Source organism: Zingiber officinale, chromosome 8A (assembly GCF_018446385.1).
Source record: "Zingiber officinale cultivar Zhangliang chromosome 8A, Zo_v1.1, whole genome shotgun sequence".
NCBI classification, from domain to species: domain Eukaryota; kingdom Viridiplantae; phylum Streptophyta; class Magnoliopsida; order Zingiberales; family Zingiberaceae; genus Zingiber; species Zingiber officinale.
Genome location: NC_056000.1, coordinates 45,550,230 through 45,570,556, shown reverse-complemented (window position 1 = coordinate 45,570,556; position 20,327 = coordinate 45,550,230). Strand labels below are relative to the sequence as shown.

The window sequence follows — 20,327 nt, the reverse complement described above, 5'->3', positions numbered from 1 at the left end:
GAGCGTAGACCTGTATCTATCCTCTACTGCTTTATGCATCTGGATTTGCACATGCCCTGGGTCCCGACCTATATGCCTCGGTGTGCTTCCACTTCTCCTGGATCCCGACCTGTATCCGTCAGTCGGCTTCCGCTTATCCTGGCTCCCGATCTATATCCGTCAATCGACTTCCGCTTATCTTGGATCTCGACTTGTATCCGCCAGTCGACACAATCCCGACCTGTACGCTTGCCCATGTATCCTATACCGTAAGGCTAGACACCCTGACCTGTATCCTTGGTTAGCCAATCCCGACCTGTATCCTTGGTTGGCCAATCCCGACCTGTACGCTATGTCCTGTGTCGCAAGGCTAGAAGCCCCGACCTGTATCCTTGGTTGGCCAATCCCGACCTGTACGCTATGTTTTGTGCCACAAGGCTAGAAGCCCCGACCTGTATCCTTGGTTGGCCAATCCCGACCTGTACGCTATGTCCTGTGCCGCAAGGCTAGAAGCCCCGACCTGTATCCTTGGTTGGCCAATCCCGACCTGTACGATATGTCCTGTGCCGCAAGGCTAGAAGCCCCGACCTATATCCTTGGTTGGCTAATCCCGATCGGCTAATCCCGACCTGTACGCTATGTCCTGTGCCGCAAGGCTAGAAGCCCCGACCTGTATCCTTGGTTGACCAATCCCGACATGTACGCTATGTCCCGTGCCGCAAGGCTAGAAACCCCGACTTGTATCCTTGGTTGGCCAATCCTGACCTGTACTCTATGTTCTGTGCCGCAAGGCTAGAAGCCCCGACCTGTATCCTTGGTTGGCCAATCCCGACTTGTACGCTATGTTCTGTGCCGCAAGACTGGAAGCCCCGACCTGTATCCTTGGTTGGTCAATCCGGACTTGTACGCTATGTCCATTCTTAAGACGCCATTCGTGCCTAACCTAGCCTATCTTGCAACTGGGTCCCTAGCACTACACGTAGGTCGGATCTTTGACCTTCGCGCAAGCCAGTCTTTTGACCCCCACGTAGGCCAAACTTATGACCTCCATGTTGGCATGACTTCCGACTGCCACATACGCTTGACTTCTGACCCCTACGTAAACTTGACTTTTGACCATCTTGTGGTCTTGACTCGCGACCACCTCATCTCGTCGACCCCACGATCATGCACCGTATCAAATGCCTAGACCCCCTTTATATAGGGCTCCTGTAGCATGTGTGCATGCTTCTTAAAGTGGGCACAATATCCCAAGCTTTCCCTGAAGAAACATGTCAGTAAAGTGTCCCTGACATAATACCTTAACGAGCCGAGCATATCTCTAAAGTGATAGTAGAAGCTTCCGCCGTACGATCTTCTGCCTGACCATGCCGCCTGTCGGCGACACTAACTCCCAAAAGGATGTTGAAGGATATCATGCAGTATCTGTTGCTCAGTCGAACGACATGGTCACTCGGCTGAAAGTCTCCTGTAGTGTCTCCTGTTGTGGGTTGAGTGGAATGGCCACTCGTCTGAGAGTCCCCTGTAGTGTCGCCTGTTGTGGGCCGAGTGGGATGACCGCTCACCCAGAGTCTGTTATCTGGCTGATGAGTCAATTACTTGTCGAGTGGCAGTCGCTCGGCTGATACTTCCACTGTCTGGTTGCCGCACGTGTATCTTGACCGAGCGGGATAGCCGCTCAGCTATAGTAGCGTTGTCCACGTGTGGTTCGCTCGGCCATGCCTTTACTCCGCTGATCTGAGCACCGATGTAAGGTCGAGCGGGGTAGCCACTTGGCCTGTTTCTGCAAACACTTGGCGATCATTCCTGTCTTGAGCGTCTTAGCTTAGCTGGTGGCTGAGCTAGTAGTGATGTCGGGTCGGACCTTTCATATCTTGGTCGGGCGAACTACTCACCCACCCAACCAGTGATAGTGGGGCGTTGACTGTCTTGACTTTAACTTTCATTGTGACGAAGACATTTCCTAAGGTAGACTTATCATCGCATCAGGTACCAAGGGCAATGAGGGTTTCATTCTCATTCAAGGTGCACTTGCGGCGATTAAATTTCTGGTGATGCATGAATGCCACTTCAAGAGATGTCATGTTTTTTTACTAAATATGGAGTTGGATCGTCTATATATATATATATACACACACCTTGTACATCCATATCATGTATGTTTCTAGCCTTTTGTCATCATGAGTGACTGAGCGTAAATTTGGACCTTCGATCGGGTGCCTCGATCCTTAAATATCGGGTGCCTCGATCCTTAAAAGTGAATCGGGATATCTGAACGTGCTTTCGGTCATCGGATTTGTAGTCAATCGTTCATGAGTGTGCATGATAAAAATATGTTGGGTAAAATTTCTCTCTCAGGTTAATTTTTTTTTGCTGACGTCTGTTCCCAGGTTAATTGTTTTCCTTATTAATAATTTTGGTGAATTTGGAAGAATTTATTGGCCTCATTTTATTATCCTACTTTATTTTTAATACTTACTGTAAATGTTTTTTTTTATCAAAGTTGGAAAATAAATAAATCTTTAAAACAAGAGTTGTAACACACTATGAATTGGTCAGTATGACCTATACAAGACTACATATTTTTATATTTACACGCCTAAACCACTAATCATATTCTTGAAAACAAAGGGGAAAAAAAAAGATTATTAAGCAAGCAACCGTAGCTGAGGTGCACATTCCTCCCTTCTATGACTCACCTTCATTCTTTGAAAATTATCTTTGCTTTGGATTCTTATAGCTTCTAATTGATAGATCAAAGCTTTGTCTCTTCTCTTATCGGCTTCGAGTCTATGAATGTTCTCCATGAGCCCTCTTTTATGTCTAAACACATTTCCCTTCACTTTCATGTATGCTTCATGATACACATGCTTGTCGATCTTCTTCAATTCTCGATACTTTCTTAGCAAACGACGAAGTACTCTCATTCTCCTCATCCATAGTACCTTAGTTGGTAGCCGAGCTTCTTTAGTACCACTACGCTTCCCTTTACAAATGAATAAATAAAAAGACAAGCAAGTTATGTGATTTACATGAGAAGTGCCCTCAATGCTAGTTTCTTTTTCGTGCCAATGTGTATACTAACCATGTCCGGTATGCCGTCCATTCCTCTTGGCTTCGAGTGCTTGTCTAGCGCGAAACCGAGAGTGTAACTTGGTAGGTCTCCTTAGAACCATTCCATCCTTGATCAGGTTCCTTATTTCTTTCCCTGCAAAATCCATACAAAAAAGAAAAAAAAAAAATTAAAAACACATTTCTATACTCGAATTAAGTGCTAAATTTAATCATTAATATGGATGTTTTAATTTCGTCAAGAATTAACTGCTCAAATATTTGTTCACATATATTTAGTTCACTAATCAAAATTGTTTTGAGAGTTTCCATTTCTGACTCAATTGCATCATCCCCAGAGTCTTAGACGACGCCGGCAGAGGAGGAGGGGCCGGCTCGCTGGAGGAGGAAGTTTTCTTCTGGCCATGAATGGGAAGCTGACTGCGGTCGATTCAGACAGGACAGAAAGCGATGGAATATACTGATTACTTACTGGAGTTGGCCATGGCGACGTGGTCGACCTCTCCGGGGTCGAGCCACAGCTTGCGCCGGCCGCAGTGGAGGATGGCCGCCGCTAGCCGCTTCTGCAGCTTCAGGGACACCATCTCCTCCTTCTCGAGCACCACCGATCAATGGAGTTTGGCGGGGGCTATGCAGTCGATCCGCGTGTTCTGTCTTATATCGTAGTCCTCTTCCTTGGCGCCCACGATTACGGAGAAAACGTGGGAAGAAAGGAATAGGCAATCGGGCTGGCCCATATCTGACCTGGTCAGACACGGCCCGGTCCGGATCAGATCGGACAATAATGCCCTCTTCGATGATGAGAGTCAAAGGCACTTTCTTTCATTCACTTGATGTTAAATTTCAATTATATTTAATTGAAATTATATATTTCAATTAAATAATAACTACACAATTGGATCGATAAAAAAACTGATTCAATTATAATTGAATTAATAAAAAAAGTTAATTAATTTAGTTTATTAAAAAAAATTCGATTTAAGACTGATTTGACCAAAAATAGTAATTTTAAATTTAAGTTTAGTGGCCGGCCACTCTCTTCCATTTTCTCGCGCGCAGCTTTGACTTTCTACTTATTCTATCTGCAGCTGCGTTGAGTTCATGTCCATCTATCGACATTTGGAGCTTGCAATTGAGAAGCTGCAAGGAGAGAAAGAAAGAGAGAGGATGTTGCGCCTCGTCCTCACCCTCGTCTTCTTCCTCTGCGGGGCCATCGCCGGCGCCGAGAACCGCTTCCCCCAGATCCGCCTCCGCCGTGCCTTGGCAGCGACCGGTAGCTCTTCCAGCGAAGGCGACGAGGAGGCCCCGCTCGACCCCCCGGAACCCTACTCGCTGGGGCCCAAGATCTCCGATTGGGACCGGCAGCGCGCCGAGTGGCTAAGCCGCCACCCGGATAGGCCGAGCTTCCTCGCCCCCAGCAAGCCCCGGGTGTTGCTCGTCACCGGCTCCTCCCCCAACCCCTGCGAGAACCCGGTCGGTGACCACTTCCTCCTCAAGGCTTTCAAGAACAAGATCGACTACTGCCGCCTCCACGGCATCGATATCTTCTACAACACGGCCCTCCTCGACGCTCAAATGACCGGCTTCTGGGCCAAGCTCCCCCTGCTCCGCACTCTCCTCCTCGCCCACCCGGAGGTGGAGTTCTTGTGGTGGATGGACAGCGACGCCATGTTCACCGACATGACCTTCGAGATCCCATGGGACCGCTACGCCGCCCACAACCTGGTCATGCACGGGTGGGATGAGATGGTGTACGAAGAACACAACTGGATCGGGCTCAACACCGGCATCTTCCTTCTCCGCAATTGCCAGTGGTCGCTCGACCTCCTCGACGTCTGGGCCCCCATGGGGCCTAAAGGCGAGATCCGCATCGAGGCCGGAAAGGTCCTCACCGCCTATCTGGCGGAGCGCCCTGTGTTCGAGGCCGACGACCAGTCGGCCATGGTGTACCTCCTCGCCACCCGGCGCGACCGATGGGGGGACAAGGTCTATCTGGAGAGCGCCTACTACCTCCATGGATTCTATGATATCGTCGTCGATCGATACGAGGAGATGATGGCAATCTTCCACCCAGGGTTTGGGGATCAACGATGGCCCCTTGTGACCCATTTCGTGGGGTGCAAGCCGTGCGGTAAGTTTGCGGAATATTCGGTGGAGCGGTGCCTCAAGCAGATGGACCGGGCCTTCAACTTTGGCGACAACCAGATATTGAAGACGTATGGGTTCCAGCACAAGTCGCTTGCTAGCAGGGCTGTCAAGAAGATCAGAAATGAAACCACCAACCCACTCTCACTCTCTCTCGATAAGAAATTAGTCTCATGAGAGAGATCGATCGATCCATCGATCGGATTGCTGCATTATTAGATCAAGGCCAGATAATAATCAAAAAATTGATTTTATTAATCATATATCATATTTCTTATTATAATATTTTATATATTATTTAAACAATCTACGTGCTAACCTAGGCACATTTTTATTATTAATCATATATCATATATCTCTCTTCCTTTTAAATCAGCTCCAATCAATCTGTCTCTTTCTTCCTTTGTTCTGTGGGTAGGATTGGATTCGTCCGATTAGTGAGGATGAATAATCTGTAAATAAAAAATTACAATTTCTCTGGCCTAAGAACACATTAATTAATAATAAAAGTAATGCATAAAATAAAATAAGACGACTACAGATTTACTTGATTTACAATTTATATGATTATTAATTTAAAATAATATGAAGTGTACTATCAAGCTCCTTCGATAATGGTTAGAGACAGAGTAGTACCTTGCAGTGTTTAAGAGCAACAATCGTAAAACAGATTTGAAAATGAAAATTACATAGTATGTTATTTCTAAACCTCAAGCATCCGGGCTTGTTTATAGTTATTGTGTTTGAAATGACCGTTTGCTGACGTAGCAACTTAAGCACCTAGAAGCAATGCAGTTGCCTAGACTCATTCGATCTCGATCCACTTGGCGACGGTCTATTCAATAGCTCTGGGCATCGCGGGCGTCTAGAAGCGATCTATGTGCCTAGATTATGCTGACGTGGATAGCGTCTCGACAATGACTCTCGGTAATATGGCCACCCAATCTAGGTACCTGATGGATTTAGGCGCATGGAGTCCAAGCACCTAGAATCGTTCCAGGTGCTTGTAATTGTTCTAGGAATCTGGAATGGTCAACCTCTGTGTCAACCATTTTTTGACTTCCACTTGCCTGGGTGATTGTCTGATTGTCTGGAGTTAAGTTCATCCAAACCTAACTTTGACATTTTTCCTCGAGCAAACTTCTTCCCAACTTCTCGTCCCTCGGACCGTGTCCTTCTCGCTCCACAATATACTCTCTTCCCTTGGATGCACTGAGTTCATCGACTCTATTCCCGTGTCATCCTTCTCGCTTGTTGCTTCTTCTGCTCGACTTCTTATGCTTTTAAGTCCCTATACACTTAAACATAAGACATTAAATCTGTAAGGCCTAACTTAACCTAGTTGACTTTCATATTTAAATCGTGGCTCACTCCACTTGGGACACCAACACTGTGTTCATCATTTACCTGGTTAGGTTGATAATACTTCATTCCCATCTTCCTTTGATTTGTGAAGAATAAGATAAATTAGTTATTAACCTCATCAATCAGATGCCTTTATCGTTCCCACGGACATAATCGAGTTAGTACTTAAACGATAGATTATCACATGAGAACAAAAATCAAATCCCTAGGAGAATAATTCCTTAGAAAATAAAATCCCATACACACAAAGAGTCCGCTCGATCACCATGATTTACTTTTTTCATCTCATTGTGGGGTTTAAGGTGAGACGCGCTTGGAGTGAGTGAGTGACCTTTTATTAGATAAGGAGATGCCTCTATCCATTACTATATGTAATTAGTCAAAATTATCGCTAACAACTTAGTTGTAATTCGACTTTCGATTTCAACATATTTATTAATATATAGATGTTCTTGTAGGTTTAGAACCTTAATATAATTTTTTTCCTAGTGTCACGACTCACATGAATCAAGTATTTCCCAAAATACTTAAAATGTTAATCTCTCAGGAAGGCCTCCATGTGTCAAATTTTTTATTATTATTATTGGCGCATGTGACTATCAAACTCTATAATATCATCATAATCAATTACATCCGCAACCTGATCATAATGATAATCCCAGTTAATTTTATTGACTATCCCTAGGGGTGATTGGTCTAACCTCACAGAAGTTTTCCACCGACGACAAGGGTAAATCGAGAAGCGCACGCGGCGGTTAGCTAGAAGCCCATCATCCTTTGGTTGCGCCCCCCATTTGGAGGAAAAATTTCTGCAAATACGTCATACTTAGAGATCGAACTTGTAATTCAAATTAACTTAATTCAACCATATGTCGCGACTCAATTATGATGCATTGTGGAGGGATTTTTCTTAAGTGGATAGAAGATCCGAGAATATTATTGTCAGGATGGATCTTTATGTGTACTTCCCCCATTGATCTAGTGGTCGATGAAAAACTTTTATAAAATTAAATCGATTACTTACAAGATTAATTGGTTTGGACACTTAATACTTAGTGCCCACTAAATAGAATGAAATGAGTAATAGGTGATGATCCTGTCCGGAATCTGAGTCAGACGAAGGTCGACTGAGATGGTGCTGGCGTTGACGGAGATGCGTCTTTGACACACCTAGCGTGTGTGCACCAGAAAAATGAACCCCCGCGTGGAACTCAGGGACAGTAGTGGTGAAACCGACAGTGCTTAGGCTTTGTGCACATTCAGACAAGCACACGAAGCATTAGAGACCAGAAACCAAGAAAAAAATCCCGGACGCAGGCCCTCCGATGCTCAAGTCAAGTACTTTTTCCTCAGAAGAACAGTGTACGAAGAAAAAATAATTGTAGAAGACGAGTGCGAATGTGTGCATACCTACTCAAGGGAGAATACCTCCCTTTTTATATGCCGCTGCGTACGTTCAGAGCTTGTCGGATGAGAGAGGATGTACGGTGGCCTCCTATTGGCGGAAGGAAGGTTCCATTCATAGGTGATAGCATACCACTGGAATATTTCCTGACATATGACAGTTATTCTCTGATAGGAGGTTACGATTCCCTAATATTGTTGTCACTTAGTGCTTTCCGTCCCACCCGGGGTTATCTACAGAAAGCTCGGGATGACCGTTCAGATGTACCACCCGGCTTGAGTCTTGATGAGGAGGATGAACCGTGGCGACCCACCCGGGCTTTATCTATATCTGAGACTGTGGTGAGGGACCCATCCTTCACGTCTTGATCGTTGAAGGGCCAGCTGAGAGTTGTCTTAGTGAAAGTACCAGGCTTGTTTACACGGCCTGAGCCGGGGAAGTCCGATAAGTCGGGGAGAGGTCAGGAAGAGTACGAGCTCTATCTTATGTCTCAGATCTGGGGGACTTGTCCTGCCTGTGCCCGACCAAGAATTATACGGCTGATGACGTGAGGTGGTCTAACTCTCTCTTTCTCCTGACTGTTGACTGCCACGTCCCCTTGACTATTGACTGCCCTTGACTGCCATATCCCCTTGACTTTTGACTGCCTGACCTTATCGACCCCACCTTTATGCACCGTATCACAAGCCTCCCCTCCAAGTCTAGTCGAAGGAGGCTCAAGTTCGACTGACTAGACCCTAGCACGCTTGTGACTCCACCTGCGTACAAGGGACTGACGTGTAGATGATTATCTTTGCCAAGACTGAAACCGATATCCTTGTCACCATGCTGCTATCATCCCAGTGAAGGTGGCTGGTCATAGTATTGTCATTGGCCCGACGATGTTGGAGCAGATGAAGACGATCCAACACTCATGTTGTTGACAAGTGTTTGCAAGAGCAGTGCTGGCTCATACCTTGCGCTAAGGTGGAGGTTAGTAGCCCGACCGAGCGGTCATTGGTTGTGAGAGCATGCTCGCTTATAACTCATGCTGGGGCGAGAGTCTGGAAAGCCGACAGAGAGGTCATTGGTCGTGAGAGCATGCTCACTTATAACTCGCATCGGGGTGAGAGTCTGGAAAGCCAACCGAGAGGTCATTGGTTGCTAGAGCATGCTCGCTTATAACTCACATTGGGGTGAGAGTCTGGGATGTCGACCGAGAGGTCGTTGGTCGTGAGAGCATACTTTCTTATAACTCGTGCTGGGGCGAGAGTCTGAGACGCCGACCGAGAGGTCGTTGGTAGTGAGAGCATGCTCGCTTATAAATCGCGCTGGGGCGAGAGTCTGGGATGTTGACCGAGAGGTCGTTGGTAGCGAGAGCATGTTCGCTTATAATTCGCGCTGGGGCGAGAGTCTGGGACGCCGATCGAGAGATCGTTGGTCACGAGAGCATGCTCGCTTATAACTCGTGCTGGGGGTGAGAGTATGGGACGTCGATCGAGAGGTCATCGGTTGCGAGAGCATGCTTACTTAAACTCGCACTGGAGCGAAAGTCTGGGACACCGACCGAGAGGCCTTTGATGATAAAGGGAAATGAGCCTGTGGACCTAACCTCTGTGGCCCTTGAAGTAATCTGCGATCATGACTCCTACCTCACGACCTCACAATTAGGTCTTGACCAAATTTGAATCTTTTTCTGATTCCGAGGTTGGGGTAAGGTGCCAAATTATGATCAATGACTCCCATCGCCTTCTATTCCTTTTCCAAAGGTAGCCACATAGAATTTTTAGTCCTCGAGGCACGGTCTCCTTGAGGCATGGTGCCAATGCTCCCATATCATCACTATTATTTCCTGTCATTTCCATTATAAATGACATTTCATAGAAAATCACCATGTGCCCCACTTACTCCCTCCGATACGACGCCTAACACACGATTTCTACACACGACCCGATGGCGCTTCTCTTCCCTTGATCTGACGGCTACCGTGTGTCACGCTATGTCGATTGACTGGATCGAATCCCTATGTCTCTTAAGGATTTTGGTTTAAAAACCCTAAAGGCCTCAAGCGGCTATTCATCGGCGCTTCCTCTTCCTTCGACCTTTCTTTCTCCACTTGTTCTTGCTTGTCCCTCGGACATCTCCTTTGTAAGTGTTTCTTCTCCCTCATCTCCTGCTCCTGAGTTTTTCAATTCGATAATGGCCGGAGAAATGGTAATCCCCTGGTACGCATACTTCCGTTCTGATTTTGATAAGAGTGACCTTAAGTCGGCACATTCTAGCCTGTAGCTTTTCGAAGCATATAAGCTTCGTCTTCCTGGGCCTGACGACCATCCTTGTCCTCCTCCCCCCGGCTTCGTGACTTTCTTCAAGGACCAGCATTTTGGCGGTCTGCGCTTCTCTATCCCTTCCTTCTTTTCATTGTTGAATCTATATGTTGGTATCCCTTTATCTTAATTCGCCCCTAATGCCTTCCGTGCCATACATGGAATGATAATTTTGTGTCGTCTGTACGAGATTCCTTTAACTCCTCAATTTTTTCATCATTTCTATTCTCTCAAGCGATCAGAGCCGGGTGTTTTTATGGTGAAATTTAGGACCGAGTATAAGTTTTTCGAAGGTATACCTTCTTCCAATAAAGGCTGGAAGTCTCGTTTCTTTTATGTACAGTTGTCTGAGTCTGTGACTTGGCCTGTTGAATGACGTCCCAATCTTCTCTCTCCTTTTGAGTTAAGTGACCATCAACACCGGCCAGATTGTTTCACAACTTTTGGGGAATTGGATGGGGTGCAACTGTGACTCTCTTCCTTACTACGGGAAAACGTGTTGTACACCTTCGGGCTAAGCCCCATCCGAACACCTCTGACTACCCCTTTTGGTAAGATCAAATGACTCTCCTTTCATGTCTCCACTAACTGAGGTATTTTCCTTTACATGCAGAAGTCATCATGTTCAAGCTTTTGCCCTCGACTCTTCCGCAATGCCCAGCGACATCCTAAGGAAGTGAGGAAGAGAAATTATATCTGGCCAGGATGTTTCCTAGGCTAGCGTCTCCGCAAGGGCCTCCTCTAAGCAGTCGGGGGAGCATGAGGCTCCCAAGGATGAATCTCTCCTTTCGGTGGAGCTTCCTGCTGAGGCAACTGCTACTGAGAAAGTCTCTCTTCCGATCTCAGAGCGACTCTTGTGCCTTCAACGCAAGAGGCGATGAGTCACTCCCTCAATCCAGTCTTCCCCCTAGAGGCTGCCTCTGTTGTGGGTGTCTACCAAGGCCAAAACTCCCGCATGGGAAATCACTCCAGTTTTTTCGGAGGCTGCGACCTCCTCTCCCGTCCCTACCTCAGCCCAGGAGCAGACATCCTCCCGAGCATAAGGCCAGCCTGGGACTTCCACAGCTTCTGTTCCTCCTTCCTTGAGCTAACGATCGTCCGGGGCTCCTATACCCCCTTCTCACCCCAAGGAGCGATCCAAGGGACGATATGCTTTCACCGCTTTGTTTTAACTACCGTCCCTTCAAGTGCTGTGTCCAATTGTTGGGTTTTTCGGGCCGCGAAAACCGCTTTTCGCATCGCGGAAACCCCGAATCACCTAAAGCCGTAGATCCGTGCAAGGAAAAACCGAATGAACTTACGAGTACGAGTTTCAAAATTTTAGATCTACTCCTAGATCTATGTCTTGAGAACTTTTACCTTTGAAACGTGCCCTCGCAAAATTCCCGCTCATCCAAGGTACGTGTCCGATCTCCAAAGTATCAAGGTAGATACTTCTCTAGTGATATCCACACGAACAAGGAGTACTCTCTAGCACTCAAGGATGGAGAAGAGAGCCCCAAGTGTGCTAGCACTTTCTAGGGCTCTCGAGTAGGATTTAAAAGGAAGAAAAGAAAGGATGCAAAAGGAATGTCTTACACTCAAGAAGTAGTATCCCTCCTTTGTGACCTTCACTCTTCCTTTGCTCTTGGAACTCACTCAACCACCTTCACCTTTCCCTTGAAACTCACGGCAACAGCAAGAGCAAGGAGGAAGAAAGACAAGGAAGAAGATGATAGCATCAATGCACACATAATACCACAAAATCAAAACCCCTCCATTGCATTAGTGTGGCCGGCCACACAATGTAACCCCCCCATTAATGTGGTCGGCCACATTAAAACCAAGGGAAGAGTGTAACCCCCATGAGGTGGCATGCCTCATGAGGTGGAGGTGATGTGGCAAGGATGAATCATCATTATGATGTGGCAATACATCAAGTCAAACTTGATGTTTCAACTTCCATTTGGTCAAGTCAAAATTGACCAATTTCTTCCTTGTTGAGTTAAATCCAACCTTTGATTCAAGTCAATTTCAATTTAATGAATCTCAATTCATTAATATAAATTGACTCAATGAATCAAATTTAAATTAGACTCATTCAACAATTGAATCTAATTGAGTCTAACTCAATAAGTCTAATTTGAATCCAATCTTTGGTACATCATATGAACCTAATCAAATTGGTTCATCATATGAACCCAATCTCCATCCACTTGTTCTTTGTGTGTGACCCAATAGGTTCTTGTAACGTTGGCAATGTTTCTAAACTCCTTTAGAAATATAAGCAATGAGCGGCATCTAGCAATACATCATTGCTACCCAAGTTACAAGAAATGTTGAGATCCAACATCACCTTGTGACTACTAATTGTGACTCCTCACAATATGTGACATTATCCTTCTATCCTAGACATCTAGATTGATCAATGTGAGGCATAGACCGTGTCATCCTCTAATCAATCTAAATCTTGAACTCCAAGTAGACTCACTCGATCAAATGAGCTCAACATCTAATGTTGACTCATTTGGGCATGGCCATGCACTTAGTGGTCTCACTCTATCAAAAATACCGATGTCGCTCCCGTCATATGGGAGGGATAGATCCCATCTACATCACTCACATCCCTCTACATAATTCGTTATATACCCAGTAATCGCCTTTATAGTCCACCCAGTTACGGGTGACGTTTGACGAAACCAAAGTACATAACTCCTTATGTAGGGATCCATGGTGACTTCAGGTCTAAGGACTAATAGTCATACTAATAGCCACATGAGAAAGTATATGACACTCATATAACGATCCATGATACTTTCTCATGGCGGGTCATTCAGTATACATTCTCTAATGCATACCCATGTGTCAGCCTGATATCTCTATATCCATGACTTGTGAGATCAAGTCATCGAGCTGACCTACATGCTAGTCTTATTGTATTAACATTGTCCCTGAATGTTAATACTCGACTAGGAATAATTTAGAGTAGTGTTCCCTATATCATCTCACTATCGATTCAACTAATCGATTGATATAGGTATGAACCTTCTACTCAAGGACACTATTATACTTAGTCTATTTGGCACTAATACAAATAAGTATAATAACCAAACAAATGCCTTTATTAATATACAAGAATATGATACAATGAGTCCATACAATCATCAAATGATTGGCTCTAGGGCTCTAACTAACACCAATCCCCTCTTCTAGCACTTCTCTCAACCAGGTTAAGTTAGGTCATGTTATGTTTGATCCTTATGTCTAAGTGTGTAGAAACTTAGGAACACAAGAAGTCAAGCAGAAGACGCAGCTAGCGAGAAGGATGATACGAGAAGGGGAGCCGAGAGACTCGGTGCATCTGAGGGACGAGGTGCTGCGGAAGAGTACACCGATAGACGAGAAGGACGTGCACGATGTTTCGAGGACGAGAAGCCAGAGCGGAAGTCTGCTCGAGGAGAAGACTGGAAAATATGTTTAGGTGAGCCCTATCTCAGATGGCCACGATCACCCAGGCGATCAGAGCAACAGAAGAGCAAAAAGAAGACTAGAAATACTACTGGAGGCGCCTTCAAAGGGAGTTGAAGGTGCCTTTGAGGTGCCTCCGCACCTTCACTGTGGAAGACACCTTCGATGAATAGTACGAAGGCGCCTTCCAGCCTTATGGAAGGCACCGTTGACTAAGTAGATTTTACCGATTGGCAGTGGATAAACTTCTATCCATTGGCGCCTCGTTGGAGGAGTCTTTCAACTCTATGGAAGACACCCTCAAGCCATGGATAAGATTTTTCAGGGGATATAAAAAAACCCCTGGGCCTAGGAAATAGATAATTAACTCTGGTTTTAATTTTCTAGCAACTTTCTAAGCTTTTAATGAGTGTAAGAGGTTTCTCCGTCTTCAACGAAGGAGATTTTCTTTTAGTGCTTTCATTGGTCTTGGATTAACAACCACCTATGCTGTAATCAAGTAAATCTAGTGCCTCGTCTTTTAAGTTGTTATTTTCATTTATTATTATAATTTCTTTTAATTAGAGTTGAAAGAATAGGAAAGGTTTCTATTTATTTTTTCAAGCAATTCACCCCCTCTTACCGACCCCATTGCGCCAATAAGTGGTGTAAGAACCCAACCACCTCAGAAGGACTAATCGTCGACTGAAACACCGAAATGATGGCTAGACCGACAATCTACCTGTCAAAATTTGAGGGAGAATTTGCGTTTTGGAAGAAACGCATGGAGGTATTTTTTAAAACTGATTTTGATTTATTGTTAATATTAAAATATGGATTTGTAGCATCGAAAGACAAAGATCCACTACAAGAAAAAAGGTCTATAATGACACACATAAATGTCCTTATCGTATATTTTTGGTGACACTTAAGTTTTAGTGACATCACCAAAAAACGCCCTATAAAGTGATGTCGTCTTAGACCTCCTCACATTCTTGACATTTTATGATGTCTTTATACAATATCAATGTTAACTTTAAAAGTGTCACAATATAGGGATATACCGACAGTCAAAAATGTCAGGAAACATCATATTTTAAGGACATTTATAAATACCACCTAAACTAATTTATAATGCCATAATAAATATCATTATAATAATTTATAAATACATTAAAAATTATCATTAATTTTTATTTAGAATAAATAACTTGAATTCAATATTTACATATCATCACAATTCATTGACCATTTAGAATAGAAAAAAATTACAAAACAAAATTTAAAAGGCTCATAGATATTTTTATTCATCCAATACTCATTTGAGTCAAATTTACAAATGCAATACTAATGATAAATCTTTTACATCCAAAACAACCTACAAATACACTCAAAATATTAAATTGTAAATACTAACAAAGTCTTGTAAAATAAAAACTCAATTAGATGAATCATCTTCAACCATTATATTGATTCATAAAAATCCAAGTACCTGTCATCTGCAAATACAATGTATATATTTGTATAAGTGAAATAAAACAATAAAGATACAAAATTAATAAAAATAGTTCAAAATATTATATATCATGCCAAATGAGAAAAATGCAAAGTATCATTCCATATGCACCTAATAGTAGTCTTCGCTTATTGTTAACTACAAACACCAAAGAAAACAATGAAAAGTTTTTGTTTCCATAATAGTATATGTGCACCAACAAAGCAAACATCATTAGTAACAAAATAAATCAACAAACTTTACTTATCAATCAACAACGACAATTAGTCCTCTCATTATCACTTAAACCAACTAGGGAAAATGCATACTACACAAACTTAATAGAGCTGAGTTTATTCACACTTCTTTAAACTATCAACCTTAACTCCAATTCTACTTGAAATTTAATGGATGGGCACATATATAAAGAAATTGGTAAATCTTTGAACGAGAAATATAGACTACTTTGACAAACATAAAAGAGCATGAAAGATTGATAAATAGGCAGACCTGAAAACTAACTTTCTGTCAAGCTCAATTTGTATATCTAATACGTACAAGTTAAAAACCAGAATAAACTTAGTTTTACACCTTCAATAGTCCCAACCCAAATTTTGTTCCTGAATAGTTGTCCATCAAAATAAGACTCTATCGCAACATCCAGTGCCTGCAACATCAACTATACTGAGAACCTACAGTAACACCATATCATCCCAAAAGTAGGAACTGGTACAAACAACAATGTAATATACCTTCAGATCGGCAATAAGATCATACTGTATACAATCATATTTTGGAAGGACAATTTCCACTAGGTGTCCCTTCCTCTGCAATGCTTTACCAAGACCAGTGATAACATCCCCTAAACCACCAACCTAAAAATAAATATAGATCACAAAATAATTAAAAGTAATAGAAAGAAACATTGAAGTTCATAAGGGTAATTTTCAGGTAGAACATATGCATGTACACAGGCAATCACTTAAAATACAAACTTTCAGCTGGATTCTCGAGTTTAGACTTCACAATGTTATTTCTTCCTTAATTGCCTTTGATTTATAGCACCTGACAATATTATTCCATCCCTATTCCATCCACATAAATTTCATAATTTACATAGAAAAGATTTGTATGTAGGAATAGAAAGATAAGAGGTCCAAGAGTTAGTGGAAGTGTGCAACAAAAACATAAAAGCAAACAGATATTGTGATATGCACAAGTATTTTAATAGAAATATCTGTTTAGTATTACTCAAGAGGCTAAGCAGACATTAAATGTTGAATGCTCACTTGCAACAATACTTAGAAGGCACTTCCAAAAAAAAAAAAAACAAAAGGAGGAATCTAAAAGTATCCTAAAACCACTTCAACATGTCTGAGCAGTGCAGTGAATAAGAACTCATCTGATTAAAATTTTGAATATAAGATCGCAAAGTTCTGATACAAGAAACAAAGAGTTCACATTATGTAAGATGCAAGTTTGGCTCACCCTTGCAACTGGTGCCATTTTGCAGCAATATGGATAATGTGCAATCCTGGCCTGCATAAGAGAAACAGAAAAATAAAGAGTAACCGTATGAACTTTCATAACTGAATGTTGTACAAAAACATCTGAATAGCAATAAGAAATCAAACCTTGTACTGGTGTACGTCAACTTCAGGAAGGTAGTCAACCTTTCATACTCACCCTTACTCTCACAAGCCAAATACGCATCACGATTTTGAGAATCTTTCTTCCATGCCATATCTCGCAATGACTTGGCATCATTGGTTGATATCTTCCTTGGATGTGGGGAGGGAGCCAGAAGAGGAAGACATCCTTGGATTTGGGGAGGAAGCCAGAAGAGGAAGGCAGGCTGATCTCTTCCTCTGACACCATCTCCTCTTTCTCATCGTCAGAATGTGGCAACGCGAAGCAGACCCTCGTCGCCCGGCGAGGCGACCCTCGTCGCCCGGCGAGGCGACCCCCGTCGTCCGGCGAGGCGACCCTCGTCACCCGGCGAGGCGACCCTCGTCGCCTGGCGAGTCTATCCGCGGTGCTGCGGTGAGGGAAGAAATAATAAATAGGTTACCTTTGAGCTTCTCTTTACTTGCTGTGGAGAGGGAAGAACCTGATTACATTGCAAAGAGGAAAGGAAAGAAGAAGAGGTGGGAGACGAAGGAAACCTAACAGCGATAGAGGAAAGAAAACCTAACGGCGATAGAGAAAAGAAAAGGAAAGACGAAGAAGTGGGAGATAAAGGAAACGATTGTGTGGGAAGGGAATTAATAGTGTTTATAATATAACGACACATATAAAATATGTCACCATAAGAGGTCTAATATGATTATTTTTATAAAAAAATAATCAATGGTAAAGAGTGTCATTAAAAATATTTTATAATGACATTTTTTTATTAGTGTCATTAAGAAAATGTCATAGTAGACCTTTTTTCATGGACCTAAAAGGAGCAAACATATTTCATGGAAAATGGATGAGCTGAATTCTATCTATTGACCGTTCTACCTCCATAAGAAGTCAACAGAATCGGCACCTACGAATCAACAAAGAAACTTTAAGAGAAGTTCTTGGAACTACACGAAGGTACATGCGAAGCTAAACTCGTAAAACAGGATCTACTCCGGAACTAAATAAGCAATCTCCGAATGGAAGAAGGAGAATCGGTTGCTCAACTACACGGAAGAATCAAGGAGCTAATCACTAGATTAACGAACCTCGGAGAAACGGTAATCAATCGGGGCACGCTAAGGTATGCTTTAAATGCGTTCCCGAGAACACCGAAATGGACATCTATAGTAGACTCCTACTATATCTCCAAAGATCTCGAGGTGAGTACTTTAGAAAATCTTTTCTCCACTTTCAAATTATACGAATCTCGGTGTGCAGGCCAAAGAAAGAGACCGAGTCAGAACATTTCCCTAAAGGCAAGAATGAACGATCCAAACTCCGAAGAGTCAATTGATGAAGACAAAATGACTTTAATGGTAAGAAAATTTAATAAGTTTATTTGATCTAATAAGTTTAAATCGTAGACGAAAAAGGATTATCGAAACAAAAGGAGGTCCGATGCTACAACTGCAACGAAGAAGGGCACATCAAGGATGAATGCCCTAAACTAAATAAGAAGGAGAAAGACAAGGGCAACAAATCAAAGAACAAGAATTTGAAGGCCACATGGGATGAACCATCATCCTCTGAGTCCAAGATCGAGGCCTTTTCCGGACTAGCCCTACTGGTCGACCACCAAGAAGAAGATGAAAGCAGCTTAGAAATGAGCATCGATGAAAGGGGAGAATCACCAGAAGAGAGCTGCGATGAAGGAGGAGCATTAGAACATGAGGTAAGTGAGGTATGCGCTCTTTCACCCGAACAATCTTTTCAATTCATTAAAATACTTTATAAGAATTTAGTAAAACTAGAAAAAGAAAATAATGATTTGAAAAGACAATTAGCAAAAAAACAAGCCAATTAGACCTCTTTGATAAGTTAAAATTAGAAAATAGTAAGTTAAAAATTCAAATCAAAAGTTTGAATAATGATTATGCATGTTTGAATTTGAATAATTATCAAAAACTAAAATTTAGAAAGTATGGTAAGCTAAACTGGTATATTAGCCATCACCAGGGATAAATTAGGAACATTTCTAAAAATTATGTACCTCTAAAATTTCTGATTAATCCAGTAGGTAGGAACTTAGATTGGGTTCTAAGATCATACTTAGACTAAAATTGTTTTAATTTTAAAAGGGTTAAATGTCAGAAAGGAAATTGAATATTAATTTCTTTAAAAGATTTTGTCTAAAAAAGTGGTTGTTACTCTAATATCCAAGAAGACCTAGTGTCTCGCCACAGCCTGGAAGTCAATTATTGAAATAAATATTTAATTGACTAACTGTTAAATGATTTACTGTTATAATCTTTTAATAACTTATTTTGTTTAAAAAAAATTAGTCAAATTTTTGTTTTTTTAACTCTTTTATTTATTGTCAAATACAATTATGAAATTTTTGTTAAAAATTGTTAAACATTCTGTTTACTATGTTTAAGTACCCCTAAATATTAATTTCAAACTTTCTAACTTTTTATGTTATTCTCATATTTTTTTTATGTGATCAAAGGGGGAGGAAAAAATACAAGTTTAGGGGAGATTTTAAAATTTTGAATTTTGCAACATTATAAAATTTTGAATTTTGTAACATTATACTTAATGTTCCTAAAATGTTATTATTACAATTTCTTTACAATACTATTATTGCTTTGTTTTTATCCTAACTTGAACCTGGGTTGATGCACATCAAAAAAGGAGAGATTATTGGAACCCCGTGGTAGTTTTGATGTGATCAACTAGGTTAAGTTAGATCCTGTTATGTTTGATCCTTGTGTGTAAGTGTGCAGGACCTTAGGAACATAGAAGTCAAGCAGAAGACACAACTAGCGAGAAGGATGATACGGGAAGGGGAGCTGATGGGATCGGTACATTCGAGGGATGAAGTGCTGTGGAAAAGTACACCGATGGTCGAGAAGGACATGTTCGACGTTCCGAGGGGCGAGAAACTGGAGCGGAAGCTTGCTCGAGGAGAAGATCGGGAAATAGGTTCGGGTGAGCCCTATCCCAGATGGCCCGATCGCCTAGGCGATCAAAGCAGTAGAAGAGTAAAAAGAAGACTGGAAATACTACTGGAGGCGCCTTCGAAGGAAGTTGAAGGTGCCTCTGAGGCGCCTTCGCCCGCCTCCGCACCTTCACTGTGGAAGGCGCCTTCCATGGCTGGAAGGTACCTTCGATGAACAGTACGAAGGCACCTTCCAATCTTATAGAAGGTGCCTTCGACCAGGCAGATTTTGCCGATTGGCAGTGGATAAACTTCTATCCACTGTCGTCTCACTAGAGGCGCCTTTCAGCTCTATTGAAGGCACCCTCAAGCCACGGATAAGATTTTCTAGGGACTATAAAAAGACTCCTAGACCTAGAAAATAGATAATTAACTCTGGTTTCAATTTCTTAGCAGCTTTCTAAACTTTCAACTAGTGTAAGAGGCTTCTCCGCCTTCAACGAAGCAGATTTTCTTTTAGTGCTTTCATTGGTCTTGGATTAACAATCACCTAGGTTGTAACCAAGTAAATCTGGTGCCTCATCT

At 42.5% G+C, this 20,327-nt stretch overlaps 3 protein-coding genes across 4 annotated transcripts; 1 reads left to right on the top strand and 2 right to left on the bottom strand.

Annotated features, from left to right (window-relative positions):
* Window positions 1–2,457: 2,457 nt before the first annotated feature.
* On the bottom strand, window positions 2,458–3,677 carry LOC122008773 (60S ribosomal protein L19-3-like). Its single transcript, XM_042564614.1, has 3 exons — window positions 3,524–3,677; window positions 3,065–3,187; window positions 2,458–2,965 (listed from the first exon to the last, which is right to left on the bottom strand). Exons 1-3 carry the CDS (start codon window positions 3,633–3,635, stop codon window positions 2,628–2,630), a joined length of 573 nt encoding a protein of 190 aa, XP_042420548.1. The 5' UTR covers window positions 3,636–3,677; the 3' UTR covers window positions 2,458–2,627.
* A 407-nt stretch (window positions 3,678–4,084) lies between these two features.
* LOC122008772 (xyloglucan 6-xylosyltransferase 2-like) lies at window positions 4,085–5,420 on the top strand. The gene has a single exon (XM_042564613.1). The coding sequence runs from the start codon at window positions 4,153–4,155 to the stop codon at window positions 5,371–5,373; it is 1,221 nt and encodes a 406-aa protein (XP_042420547.1). The 5' UTR covers window positions 4,085–4,152; the 3' UTR covers window positions 5,374–5,420.
* Window positions 5,421–14,976: 9,556 nt separating this feature from the next.
* On the bottom strand, window positions 14,977–17,438 carry LOC122008771 (probable starch synthase 4, chloroplastic/amyloplastic). Of its 2 annotated transcripts, XM_042564612.1 has the most exons (5): window positions 16,828–17,438; window positions 16,682–16,732; window positions 15,946–16,068; window positions 15,785–15,860; window positions 14,977–15,197 (listed from the first exon to the last, which is right to left on the bottom strand). In XM_042564612.1, exons 2-5 carry the CDS (start codon window positions 16,697–16,699, stop codon window positions 15,163–15,165), a joined length of 252 nt encoding a protein of 83 aa, XP_042420546.1. In that variant the 5' UTR covers window positions 16,700–16,732; window positions 16,828–17,438; the 3' UTR covers window positions 14,977–15,162. The 2 variants fall into 2 exon arrangements, with proteins under 2 accessions (XP_042420546.1, XP_042420545.1); XM_042564611.1 differs by lacking the exon at window positions 14,977–15,197 and having other exon boundaries at window positions 15,687–15,860.
* Between the last annotated feature and the right edge of the window lie 2,889 nt (window positions 17,439–20,327).

Bases quoted from the DNA above. Each gene is read 5' to 3' on its own strand.
- LOC122008773 (XM_042564614.1), bottom strand. From the start codon at position 3,635: ATGGTGTCCCTGAAGCTGCAGAAGCGGCTAGCGGCGGCCATCCTCCAC. The intron at 3,188-3,523 runs GTAAGTAATCAG...TGGATTTTGCAG, and splicing joins CGTCGCCATGGCCAACTCCA to GGAAAGAAATAAGGAACCTG. The intron at 2,966-3,064 runs GTTAGTATACAC...TCATTTGTAAAG, and splicing joins TGGACGGCATACCGGACATG to GGAAGCGTAGTGGTACTAAA.
- LOC122008772 (XM_042564613.1), top strand. From the start codon at position 4,153: ATGTCCATCTATCGACATTTGGAGCTTGCAATTGAGAAGCTGCAAGGA.
- LOC122008771 (XM_042564611.1), bottom strand. The intron at 15,861-15,945 runs GTATATTACATT...TTGATGTTGCAG, and splicing joins ATCTTATTGCCGATCTGAAG to GCACTGGATGTTGCGATAGA.